This window comes from Rhinatrema bivittatum, chromosome 6, assembly GCF_901001135.1.
Source record: "Rhinatrema bivittatum chromosome 6, aRhiBiv1.1, whole genome shotgun sequence".
Taxonomy (NCBI): Eukaryota; Metazoa; Chordata; class Amphibia; order Gymnophiona; family Rhinatrematidae; genus Rhinatrema; species Rhinatrema bivittatum.
In genome coordinates, this window is record NC_042620.1 from 151,046,522 (window position 1) to 151,060,514 (window position 13,993).

The window sequence follows — 13,993 nt, forward strand, 5'->3', positions numbered from 1 at the left end:
CATGGGCTGTAATTTGGGGATCCCTGTTCTAGGCAACTGATGTACAGTATATGCTTATGCACACAGTACAGGAAGACTATTTTGTTTTACATATATGTCAATTTTTTGTTTCCCCCTCCCCTCTATTTCAGTTTATGTGTTGATTTTGAGAAAATAGCAGAACAAGCTCTTACTACTCCTCAAAACACACATGAACTCATGGAGTTAAAGGTACATTTATAATTTCTTATTTGAGCAGTATTTTTTTTAAATCAATAAGGCACAATGTGTGTGTGTGTGGGGGGGGGGGGGGGGGGAGGGGGGAGGCTCTTAGCCAATGTAACAAACCCTGCATACATTTTGTGAACCTAAGTACCAAGCTGTTTATTAATGGTTAAAATTTAATTGCAGAGTTTGTGATATCACTTCAGTGCTTTTACTTGTCCATTGCCATTAGGATGACATCACAAAGTGTCCTCATTAGAACACCACGTATAACAGTAAAGTCTGTTCATACCTGTCATACACAGACTTTACTGCTTATTTTCAAAGTGATTTTATCTACATAAAATTCCTATTTCTAGTAGCGTATAACTTTTGTGTGTAAAATTATATGCAGATTTTTTAAAAATCTCAAAGTCTGCATATAAGTCTTACTCTTGTCCCAACTCTGACCCTCCCTCAAAACATCTACTGTGAATGTACATAAAAGTGCATGTGTAATCAGATTATGTGCATACTTTTACACCAGGGCTGTATTCAAAGAGCCATTTATGTGCAGGAAACCGGGGTTTATGCTCATCAGTGGCTCTGAAAATATCCCCAATTGGGGGACCATTTTCAGAAACCTGCTAAGTGGGAGGTAATATTGCTTGATTATCTTTAGGAAAATTTTCAGCTAGACCTATGGAGCTAGGTTTTGGTCTGAAAATTAGCATTAATCAAGCCTGACAATATGTGCCTGGCTAAATTTAGGACAGCTATTTATCTGAAAGCAGTTCAAAATCAGCACCAACCCGCTAAACTGTAAAGCCACCCCTGGAATACCCCCTTGGGTCACCACTTTTTTTTATCCGGCTCAATTTGACCATTTTGCAATTTTAAATGGTATAATTTTACCTATCGAGGGGAGGGGGATTTTTAACCATTTAGGTGTACCTAGCTAACTCCTGAAGTTAGCTGGTTAAAGCTCGTGAAAAATGACCCCATTGCAGATTTTATTCATTCTAGAAAGAAACAGCAATCCATCACCCTGACTTTTGCTGAAACACTATATTAGTGGAAATACTACACTAGTGGAAAACTGATTGTTCTTTTTGAATAAACTTTATCAGTGTTAAGATGCAAGAAAGTAAACAGCTTTAAATACATTTGTATAGTATCCCTACACAGTCTGAATCTGACATTTGTAAGCAACGATGTTATGAGTATGGGATCCATGGTGCAGCAATATCCCATAACACCAGTTAATATCTATGGGATATAACACTGGTATACAAATGTTTTTAGAAGTCAACTCCTTCAGCAATAAAATGTGTCATTTATTATTGATGTTAATGTGCTGAATTCAAATATGACAGTTAAACCAGCTAATTGGCTGCTGTTTCCATAATATTTAAGTTTTTACATTTTACTTCTATAGTCTGTAGTAAAGTTTTAATTATAAATTGTAAATGTAGGTCTTTTCTTGTATTTATGGTTGCAAAATATTTCACATGTCCTATTTATGTAACACTTTAAAAATTAAATCATCAAAAGGATTATAGAAATAAAATTTACTATGAAACAAAAACCCAAAAACCAATGGGATAGCTATTGAAAGTCTAGCCGGCTAAGTAACTTAGCCGGATATAGCTTATCTGGCTAAGTTACAAGGATAACAATGATTACAAAATCGTCAAGGAAAGATCCAAGAAGTGAGAGTGAAAATTAAATCACAACAGAAAGACACTCAAACAGGAAACATTTTTTTAAAGATTTAGCAGAGCACAGAAACTGGATATAGTTTATAGTTTATTGTTTTTTATATACCACCACATTGGCCTTAGCCTTCACAGCGGTTTACAGTTTAGATACAATAAAGAAATACAATAAATACATTCAATAATAAGTGATAACAGCTAAAAATTTAAAAGTACAATAATAATAAAAATTTAAAAGTACAATAATAAAAGGTTTAGCTGTTAAAAATTCAAGATAAAGCTGTTCCTCGAAATATTATTAGAGATCTATAAATATCAAACGAGCTAATAAATAGTAAAAGCATAAATATTAGACAGTAATAAACATTACACAATTAGACATCTGCCTTTGGTCAAAAGTCTGTGTGCACGCATTTAAACCTGTGGTCTATTTTCTGTGTATGTGCATTTAAAAAGCCAGGTTTTAAGGTTGGCCTTAAATTTTTTCTTATTTATTTATTTATTTGTTTTTATATACCGGTGCTCAATCTACATATCACATCTGTTTACAAATAATTTATAAAACAAACACAACAAAAGGACACTGTGTAATATTTCTGATACTCTGACAGATCTTTTCAGCCTAGATTTTTTAAATGGCGATGGAACCGCATCAGCAAGCCTGACAACGGCAGTATAACAAACTGCCGTCCGGTCTACTCGTCACTTGCGGTATTTTTTATAACCAAAGTACTTACAAAAAACAATTCAAAATTCCAATATTAAACTTTTTTAGTTCATCTGTTCCCGTCAGCAATTTAAACATGGACCCATGGACCCGACAGCGGCCAGTGTTTCGCGACTCAACAGTCGCTTCTTCAGGAGTATGTTCAACAGAACCGAAACTTAAAGTTTCGGTTCTGTTGAACATACTCCGCAAGTGATGAGTAGACCGGACGGCAGTTTGTTAAGAACATAAGAAAATGCCATACTGGGTCAGACCAAGGGTCTATCAAGCCCAGCATCCTGTTTCCAACAGTGGCCAATCCAGGCCATAAGAACCTGGCAAGTACCCAAAAACTAAGTCTATTCCATTTTACCATTGCTAATGGCAGTGGCTATTCTCTAAGTGAACTTAATAGCATGTCATGGACTTCTCCTCCAAGAACTTATCCAATCCTTTTTTAAACACAGCTATACTAACTGCACTAACCACATCCTCTGACAACAAATTCCAGAGTTTAATTGTGCGTTGAGTAAAAAAGAACTTTTTCCGATTAGTTTTAAATGTGCCCCATGCTAACTTCATGGAGTGCCCCCTAGTCTTTCTACTATCCGAAAGAGTAAATAACCGATTCACATCTACCCGTTCTAGACCTCTCATGATTTTAAACACCTCTATCATATCCCCCCTCAGTCGTCTCTTCTCCAAGCTGAAAAGTCCTAACCTCTTTTTGTCTTTCCTCATAGGGGAGTTGTTCCATTCCCCTTATCATTTTGGTAGCCCTTCTCTGTACCTTCTCCATTGCAATTATATCTTTTTTGAGATGCGGCGACCAGAATTGTACACAGTATTCAAGGTGCGGTCTCACCATGGAGTGATACAGAGGCATTATGACATTTTCCGTTTTATTCACCATTCCCTTTCTAATAATTCCCAACATTCTGTTTGCTTTTTTGACTGCCGCAGCACACTGAACCGACGATTTATACTGCCGTTGTCAGGCTTGCTGATGCGGTTCCATCGCCATTTAAAAAATCTAGGCTGAAAAGATCTGTCACAGTATCAGAAATATTACACAGTGTCCTTTTGTTGTGTTTGGATTACTATTAAGAGGACTGTGCATTTTGGGTTCTTTATTTGTTGTGTACAAATAATTTATGACAGGTAGAGTAGTAGCAATGATAACTAGATGGCATCATTAGGTAAATAGAGGTAGATGGCATCATTAGGTAAAATCATTAGGTAAATTATCTGTCGTTAATCTCAAATCTGTTGGTAAATTGTTCCAAAGTTTGGTTCCCGCTATCGACACTGCACGATCTCTCACTTGACTCAATCTTGCTGATCTTATCGTTGGTAATTGTTAAAAAGGTCCTTGTTAGCAGATCTTAAGTTCTTCTGTGGTACATGTAGCTTTAAAGAGAAATTCAACCATTCAGTTCTGTCTCCATAAATTAAATTGTGTATTATGCATGCAGCCTTGTATTGTATTCGGTAACTTATTGGGAGCCAGTGAAGAGAAACCAACACTGGGGTAATATGATTTAAGGACCTTCATAACACCACAAGAACAGTCATGATTAATCATAGGTTAAAAAATGTTAGTCTTTTGGACCTATGATTATAGATCTAAGTTATCTGGCTAAGTTATCTGGCCTTCCTCCTCCCACTGCCTCCCCCTCTATTGTATATACCTTCCTCGTTTTTCGTTTCTATATTCATTTTCGTTATTTGGCTTAAACTATTTTAGTTATTTCCTGTTACAACCTGCTCCATGACCTGTTATATATACTTTTGTTTCACTACTTGTTCTATGTATCATTGTTTCATTTCAATGTAAACCGGGGTGAAGGCATGCGCTAAACCTCGGTATATAAAAGCTTAAAAAAAAATAAATAAATAAATAAATAAGTAGTGTTGCCCTGATCCACAAAGCGCCTGTCCACAAGTTAACCGGCTAGCCAGATAGCTGGATATCTGGCTAGCCGGTTATCCTGCAGCCTCTACTTATCCTGCTATCTGGCATTTGAAAATCAGGCTCTTTATATACAGCTATATATATGTACATAATTTAGTCCTTATTCAGTGGCTACTTAGCTCTTCTTGGCTTGTGTCTTGTGTTTATTAAAGGGAACATCTCTTGTTACTGTCCAGCAATATTCTGCAAGCATTGATGGACTCCATTTATCCTGATACCATTTTTCCATTGCTGTAATGTCCTGGAAAAATCACTTGCCATGCTCATCGCTCACTGCTCTGGAGTTTGGTAGAAATAAAATCTAAATGAGAGTACAAAAAATGTATCTTTAGTGACATGTTGCAGCCAAGGCTTTTGTATGCCTTGAGGAGGTTATCCACCAATTCTTTGTAGTTTTCTGCCTTGTTTCCAAGAAAATTTGTTACCACTAACTGGAAGGCTTTCCAAACCATACATTCCAACGCAGTCATAGATTTATTCATAGATTCAGTCAAAAATGTATATTAGTCATTTCTGGTTTAATTTGAGATTTTTCCCCTTCTTAACTCATTTATCCTCCACAATTCCATGTTAAAGGTTGTATATACTGATTCAGTAGCATATCTTGAAAACTAAAGCCAATCAACAATTTTAAGCATCAGTTTTGTTTTCAATGACCCAGTTTTAGTAAATTTTGACTACATTCATTTCAGAAGCATTTAGGCTGCAGATCAATGTAATAATTTCCTGTTGCTGAAATAGGTTGCTCATTGGGGCCGAACAGTATGCTTATTCATCGTTGGTGGCCACACTTATATTAAATTTGTCCATGTACATGTACAAGTATTTTCAAAAGTGAGATTTGCATATTCAGAAGCTAACTGTTACGATTGGTGCTCTGTGAACTGCCCCCACAGACCACCACTCTTACCTCCAGGCCTGGACCAAAATGTGGCAGGACACCACCAACAATTCTAGACCAAGCCGACTGCCACTGCTTAATGTGGTGAAATACCACCAATGGCTCCTGTTTGGTGTGCCCTCCCTAGGATTGTGGAGTGTCTCTGCCCCACATTTAAAGTGACCATGGTGGGAAAGACCCTGTGATCTCTATCAATGATGTTAGCACCCAAATCTTATAAAAAGGCAGTATTCTATTTCCTACTTGACTCAGCAACAGGTACCCTACTCCAGTAGTAGTGTGTGTTGCTCCAGTGTGCTGTCTCCTGTTCCAGTATTCCTTGTATTCAGTTCTTCAGTTCTCTGTGTCGCCCTCGCTGCACACCTGTTCTTCTCCTCCCTATCTGTCCTGCCATTCCCTTTGGATGGATAAATATTATTGACCTCAGGCTAACTTCTGGATACACTCAACTGTCACCTGCAACTGACCACTGCCTGCGTCTGGATTCTCTTATCCACTGCCTGCCTCTGGATACTCTGGACTGCTGCCTGCCGCTGACTCCTGTCTGCCACTGGATATGTCTGACCTTTGTCTACTTCAATCCAGTTACCTCAATGGATCTTTCTGCTGTTAGCAGAGGCCCCCACCTAAGACCTGCCGACCTCTGCATCTAAAGGCTCAACCCGAGGGGAATGTGGGCTGGTAAAAGTGAAGCTGCAGCTCAGCCTCTGCTTCATCCAGGTCCACCTGCCGATGGTAGGGACCTGTAGGGTTCCTCTCTGCAGGTTGCATCAACCCTACCTTGACCTAAAGGTCTTTGAACACAACAGGTTGCTGAGGCCATGGATCCAGCAGGCTTGACCGCGCTACAGGCTAACTCAGACATGGCTCACAAATTCCAGGAACAGGCTGCCTTGGAGTTCTTGGCTGCCGCTGTGGACTGTCTTGCCATACAACTGGACACCCTGACCATACCTGCCGCCCCACCTTCACCAGTAGTGGTACCTGCGCTACTCCCAGTACCAAGTCAGTCCATATACTAGTTAGCAGCTCCACCCCGTTATGCTGGGGACCCCAAGAAATGTTGGGGATTTTTTAATCAATGCCCTATACACTTTCAGTTGCATGCCTCTTTATTCCCAGATGACCAAAGTAAAACAACTTATATTCTCTCATTGCTAGAGGGAGCAGCACTTGCCTGGGACTCCCTCCTCTGGAGAGTGGAGATCCCATCCTCCTTGAGCTCCAGTGATTTACTGAGCAATTTCGCACCACTTTTGAAGAGCCAGGTTGAGCAATGTCAATGGCCTCAGACCTAATTCAGCTGCGCCAGGGGTCTCGAATCTTAGTGGAGTGTGCCATGGAATTCAGAACCTTGGTCTCTGAGCTGAATTGGCAGGGAAGCAGCTTGATGATCCCTAGGGACACCCTCCCAACTGACCCTGGGATTTGTACACTTCCTATTTTCTCGGGGTATTTATTTATTTATTTATTTATACAACTTTTCTATACCGTTATTTAGAAAACAAGTTTCTATCTCCATGGTGTGCATGTTAATAATATAAATAAAAGAAAAATTGAATTATAATGAAAGTTACATAAACCATCCAATAAAAATACAACTAAAAATATCTAAATTCATTACTTAAAAGAAACAGTAAAAGCATAAAACTTATATAACTCTCAACCTGTGTCTTAGGAATCAACCCTATGTGCTTGTTGAAAACCCCATGTTTTTAACTCCTTTTTAAATTTACTCAAATTGGGTTAAAGTCTCAAATTTTGTGGTAGACTGTTCCAAAGTTTTGGTCCTGCGATTGAAATGGCACGGTTTCTCACCTCGCTTAGGTGGGCGGATATAACCGAGGATATTGGAGATGTGAATCGGAACCGGAATCTGATCGGTTCCGGTTCCGATCCAAATCTTAAAATTTTTATCGCCCAGCCCGATTTGAGTTCTGATTATCGGCTGTGCCTGATCCGATAATCAAAACACCCTCCCGAACCCCCAAAAAAGGTTTTAAAATTACCTGGTGGTCCAGCGGGAGTGTGGGGAGCGATCAACGGCTCTCAGGCCATCGGCTGTGTTAATAAAAATGATGCCAATGGCCCTTTGCCCTCACCCCTGTGACAGGGCAAAGGTAGTGCCGGCGCCATTTTGAATACTGGCAATACGGCCCGAGTGCAGGAGGTCGCTCCCGGACCACCGCTGGACTTTTGGCAAGTCTTGTGGGAGTCAGGAGGCCCCCCCCCCAAGATGGCCAAAAGTCTCTGGGGGTCCAGCGGGGGTCCGGGAGCGATCTCCTGCACTCAGGCCGTATTGCCAATATTCAAAATGGCGCCGGCGCTACCTTTGCCCTGTCACAGGGTAAGGGCAAAGGGCCATCGGCGCCATTTTTATTAACGCAGCCGATGGCCCGAGAGCGGGAGATCGCGCCCCCGCTGGACCACCAGGTAATTTTAAATGGTTTGGGGGGGGGGGTCAAGGGGGTCATTTTAAAGGGTCGGGTGGGTTTTTTTTTTATTGGGCCATCGGCGCCATTTATATTAGTGGCAGCCAAAATGGCGCCGATGGCCCGAGAGCGGGAGATCGCGCCGGGCCCCCCCACGTGACCACCAGGTAATTTAAAACATTTTGGGGGGGTTCGGGAGGGTGGGGGATTTGTTTCAAAGGGTCGGGGTGGGTTTAGGGGTTGTTTGGTGTGCCGGTTTTCCCGCCCTCCCCCAATTTACAATTTTTCACGATAAATCGGGGGAATTTCTATTGTATCGCAACTCTAACGATTTTTGATGATTTAAAAAATATCTGACGATTTTTTTAAATCGTCAAAAAACGATTCACATCCCTAGTGGATATTGTGAGAAGACCTTTGTTGGCGGATCTTAACCCAAGTTGAGGTGTATGAAGTCTAATAGTCGAGTTTAACCAATCTGTCTTTTCGCCGTATAAAATCTTGTGGATAATACATAATAATTTATGTTTTATTCTAAATTCTACCGGTAACCAATGAAGGTTTTGCAAAACTGGGGTAATATGGTCTCTTTTTTTTAGTATTTGTTAAAAACCAAGCTGCAGCATTCTGGAGTACCTGCAAGGGGTGGATAGTTTTTTTGGGAGGCCTAGTAGGGTAGAATTACAGTAGTCAATTCCTGTGAACAACATAACCTGAAGCACATATCTAAAATTCTTCCAAGAGATTAGTGGTTTCAAGTGTTTTAACATCCTTAGCTTACCAAAGCCTTCATTTTGTGCTTTCATGTTTAATTCATAGTCCATAAAGAGGCCTAAGTTCCTTGCTATATCTACTAACTTAAAACTTGCATTGTTATTTAAAGTAATTAATTTCTGTTCTAGATTAACATTTTTTCTATCTAAAACCATAAAAACAGATTTATCCAAATTTAAAATCAGTTTCATTTGGACTAAAAGTTGCCCAATTATTTTGAAGTACATCTCAACAATTTTGAAGGTATCTTCTAAACTGTTTTTGATTGGAAATAAAATCTGTATGCCATTGGCATAAATGAAATAAATTAGACTAAGACCAGTTAAAAGATGACATAAGGGTAGCAAGTAAATATTAAAAAGGGTAGCCAACAGGGCAGAGCCCTGTGGTACTCATGTAGCTAATTTTACTTTGTCTGAGATACAGTCTTTAATTTTAACAGTAAATGTCCCTGCTTCCCCCCACACCACCCATGGATACCCTAGAAGAAACAACTTCCCCCCCTACTGCTTAATTTATCTCTTTTTGATCATGATCGGTTAATGTGTGTCCTTTTGTAAGAAATAGTATTTTTTTCTAAGGTTACATTGTTATGTTTTTTACTTTTATTTTATTCTTTGTACATTGTTTTATTGTTTTATTGTATCGCCCACCTGAGTTCTTTGTAAACCGGCATGATGTGCTGCACGAATGTCGGTAAATAAAAGTTAATAAATAAATAAAATAAATAAATGTCCTGTTATCTAGAAATGATGAAAACCATTTCAAAGTGTTATTAGTTAGGCCTATTTCTTGTAGCCTCATAAGAAGAATCTCGTGGTCTACCGTATCAAAAACGGCTGAAAAATCTAACATTACAAGTAGATAACTATGGCCTCGATCAAATTCTCTCAATAAAGTATCTGATAGGATAATAACAGTGTCGCAGTACTATGTAATCTTCGAAAACCATGCCTCGACGAGCATAATCTCTCATTGTTTTCCAGGTGATCACTAAGTTGTTTGTTCACTACTTTTTCAATTAATTTTGCCAAGAAAGGCAAATTTGATATAGGTCTATAGTTCTTAAGATTTGAAAGGTCTAAGTCAGAGCTTTCCAAAGTGTGTGTCGCGACACTTTAGTGTGTCGCCTGCAGTGTGCCGGTGTGTCGCGCAAGCCCGGTGCACGTGACGGGGCGGAGCAAGGAGAAGTCAGGGGGAGCCAATGTGGCCACCGGTGGACCTCATCCCACTGGCGGCTGAGTAGTGAAATATCTCTGTGCTGTGCCGGAGACACACAGCAGGAAGATCAGCAGGGCCGTGGTGGAGCTCACGTCACCACGGCCCGAAGAACAAGGTCACGTCTAAATGTGCAGGTGCTCCTCCGCCTTCCTGCCTGCACGGCCCCAGAAGAAAAATGTTGCCGGAGCCGCGTGGGTAGGAAGGAGAAGGAGCATCAGCCACGTGCAGAAGAGGAACAGTGTTGTTGCAACGGGCTGAGAAGAGGAGGAGGCCCGGTAGCAGGGCCCCCACCGCGGATTGGCCCGAGAAGATCAGGGCCGCTGCTGCTGCGGATCGGCCCGAGAAGATCAGGGCTGCTGCAGAGCCCATCCTGCAGCGATCCGTAAAGAGGAGGCCCAGAGGTAAGAAAGAGGCTCAGGGCCCGTAGAGTGTCTGTATGAGATGAGCTGAGAGATTGTGTGCGTGTATGAGATGAGTTGAGAGATTGTGTGTCTGTGTATGAGAGTGAGTTGAGAGATTGTGTGTCTGTGTGTGAGAGTGATATGAGAGACTGTGTGTCTGTGTGTGAGAGTGAGTTGAGAGACTGTGTGTGGGAGTGAGGACCTGAATGTTTGCAGAGACAGCATATGAGAGCCTCTGTGTGTGTGAGAGAGACGGCATGTGACAGTGAGAGCCTGTGCTTAAGCAAGACAGCACGTGGGAGTGAGAGAGAGCCTTGGTGTGTGAGAGTCCGACAGCATGTGCAAGAGAGAGACTTTGTATGAATGATTGAATGAGAGAGAGAGCATGTGAGAGTGAGAGCCTTTGTGTGTGTGTGAGAGAGAGAAAGCATGTGAGAATGAGAACCTGACTGTGTGTTTGAGGGAAGAAGATAGATGGAGAGAAAAGAAATAGAAAAAAAGACAATATGAAAGGAATTGGCAAAAAAATAAGAAAGGGAAGGTGGAACAAAAAAAGCCTGTGACCAACCGATTAGAAAACTAAGATCAGACAGCAAAGGTAAAAAAAAAAATTACTTCTTACTGATTGGCACATGGAATCTTTGGTAATGTGCAAGAGTAGCACTTTCTCTATGCGGATCTCACAATGTACGAGATCAACATGGAGGAAGTGGAAACCCACGGGGCCTGCACAGAGGAGGCAGCAGAATGGGCTTCAGTGCCAGTAGCAGCAATCAGGGCCTCCCCAATAGCCATGTGGCATCAGTGACAGTGGCAGCAGAGGAATAAGAGAGGCTCCAAGGTTGCTGGCAAAAGAAAGAGAGGGGGGTCTGCCTTTAGTGTGTGCATGTGTATGAATGGGAGTCTGCCTGGGGGTGTATTTGTGTGAATGCATGCGTGCCTGCCTGAGGGTGTGTCTGTGTATGAGAATGAATGGGTGTCTTCCTGGGGTTTGTATGTGTGAGAATAGGTGCTTGCCTGTGTGTGGTGTATGTGTGTGTGAGAATGAATTGGTGCCTGCCTGGGGTCTGTGTGTGTGAGAATGAATGTGTGCATTCCTGGGGGATGGTGAGGGAGTGGTTTGAAAATGAATGGGAGCCTGCCTGGGGGTCAGTTTCAGTATGTGAGAATGACTGGGAGCTTGCCTGGGTGTGTGTGGCTATTGGGGAGGCGCTGATTGCTGCTACTGGCACTGAAGCCCATTCTGCTACCTCCTCTGTGCAGGCCCCGTAGGTTTCCACTTCCTCCATGTTGATCTCATACATTGTGAGATCCGCATAGAGAAAGTGCTACTCTTGCACATTACCAAAGATTACATGTGCCAATCGGTAAGAAGTAATTTTTTTTTTTTTACCTTTGCTGTCTGATCTTAGTTTTCTAATTGGTTGGTCACAGGCTTTTTTGTGTGAGAATGACTGGGAGCTTGCCTGGGTGTGTGTATTTGTGTGAGAATGACTGGGAGTTTGCCTGGGTATGTGTGTTTGTGTGAGAATGACTGGGAGCTTGCCTGGGTGTGTGTGTTTGTGTGAGAATGATTGGGAGCTTGCCTGGGTGTGTGTGTTTGTGTGAGAATGACTGGGAGTTTGCCTGGGTGTGTGTGTTTGTGTGAGAATGACTGGGAGCTTGCCTGGGTGTGTGTGTTTGTGTGAGAATGACTGGGAGTTTGCCTGGGTGTGTGTGTTTGTGTGTATGTGAGGGAGCCAGAGAGTGTGAGAGCATGAGTGTGTATGAGAAAATCCAGGGGAGTAAGAGTTTGTGTGGGGGGTGTGTGTGGAGGGGGAGAGAGTGTCTTTAGAGCCTGAGAGTGTGTCAGTGTCTGTGAGAACGAGAGGTTATGGTGGGTATAAGAGCATGAATGTGTATGTATGTGACAGTGTATGTGAGAGAGAGAATGGACATGTGAGTATGTGTGAGAGAGAGAGGATAATCTCCTAATCCTCGACAATATCAGGATGACTGGAAATCAAGAGTTCCCATGTATGGACAGCAGGAGCTTTTTAAAATCCTTATTAGTTTTAATTATTGGGTGTTATTTGATATGTGCTGTTTTGATATATTTAATTGGTGTTTGGGAAATTGTAAAAAATGTATATGATTTTAATTAATAGAAATTCTATTTATCAGTAGTTTTAAAATATTATTTTATTAGTATGGTTTACTATTATAACTGATGCTTTATGTTTCTTGATTTTATTTGTTTTCTGAGGATGGTGGTTCTGTTTTTCCATTGTTAATACACAGAGTCTGGCTTCTTGGGGTTTCCATTTCAGTTTTTGTCTAATTTGTGCTCCTTTATTTTGTATTCTGTATTTGGTGAGGGTTTGTCTCTGTTCTGTGTGTGTGACCACGATGAGAGATTCTGCTAGCATAGGGATCTATAGCAATCTGGTTGTTTTGTTTCCTCAGTAGGTGGTGTATTGGTATTCTATGACCCAGTGTAATATTTACCCTTGCTTTTTCACAGGTAGGGTTATTGTTGTTTGAGTCCTTGGTGTTATTACTGTTATGTTACGATGGGATTTAAGTATAGATTTTGAGTGTCTTTTTTGCGGGGTTTTGTGTTAGTTCACAATGTACCTGGCAGTGGAAGGTGTTTGTGCTGCTGTTACTGTGAGGTGACACCAGAATTTGAAAATAATTTTTAGTATGATGAGCTGTAAGGGAAACATCCAAGCTCCATTGGTTGGGGGAATTTCAGTGGATGCACAGAGTTACAGAACTGGAGGTGCAGGATTTATATTGACATTCTGTCCCTTCCTATAAATTCCAGACTTCACTCTCATAGCCATATAGAATTAGTTGAATGAGGCTATCAAATAATTTTATAGTGTGAAACTGGCCAGCTTTTTAAAATTACACAGAAGACCCTTTGGACTTTTTTTTATTAACACCAAATATTCAAAAGCTGTGTTCATCCCATCAAGCTCATATATCTCATTAAAGAGGTAAATTGAATAACACAATAACTTTGTTTTATTATTGTTACTCATAAATTATAACAATAACATTAATCTTGGAATATATATTTTTAATATAAAAGAAAGGTTTTCACAAGATAGGTTGTGTCGTGAAATATTTTATTATGTATATATTTAAGGAAACATACATAAATTGTCGAAATACATTTCGTTCGTTTAACTTTTAACCTCTGGTTTGCTAGTAGACTGAATTACTGTGTCACGAAATTATGTTTGTCCAAAAAGTGTGTCACCAACATGAAAAGTTTGGAAAGCTCTGGTCTAAGTCTTTATGTTTCAAAACTGGTTTCACTATAGCATTCTTTAATATCATATGTATGCTGCCTTCATTTAGGGATTGATTCACTGCTGTTACTAAGTAAGGACTAATAATTTCCATGCATTGTTTTAAGGCTGTAGTGTTAATCAAGTCTGATGGGTGATTAGCTGGATTCAGTTTTTTGATCAAAATTGTAGTACTTAGCTATTTATGCTACTATAGGAGTACCACCTAGTAACTTGAAGTGGGGTTTAGATAGTACTGTAGGGGTTAGGGGCCACTTTTACATGCAGAGTGAGACGTACTAACAGAATAGTACACTCTTGTGAAGATTTGATGCCCTTCGGAGTGAGGAAACAAAGAATGATAAGATTTGTACAATTTTCTCTCAACCTAGCTTGATGTT

The 13,993-nt window shown here is 40.6% G+C and overlaps 1 protein-coding gene across 1 annotated transcript in view; it reads left to right on the top strand.

The window, feature by feature from the left end:
* The window catches only part of DNAH7 (dynein axonemal heavy chain 7), a 724,465-nt gene that overhangs the window by 158,998 nt on the left and 551,474 nt on the right, over positions 1–13,993 (top strand). The window contains 1 exon segment of the mRNA XM_029606081.1: positions 132–210. Within this exon segment, the coding sequence (XP_029461941.1) occupies positions 132–210 (79 nt within the window).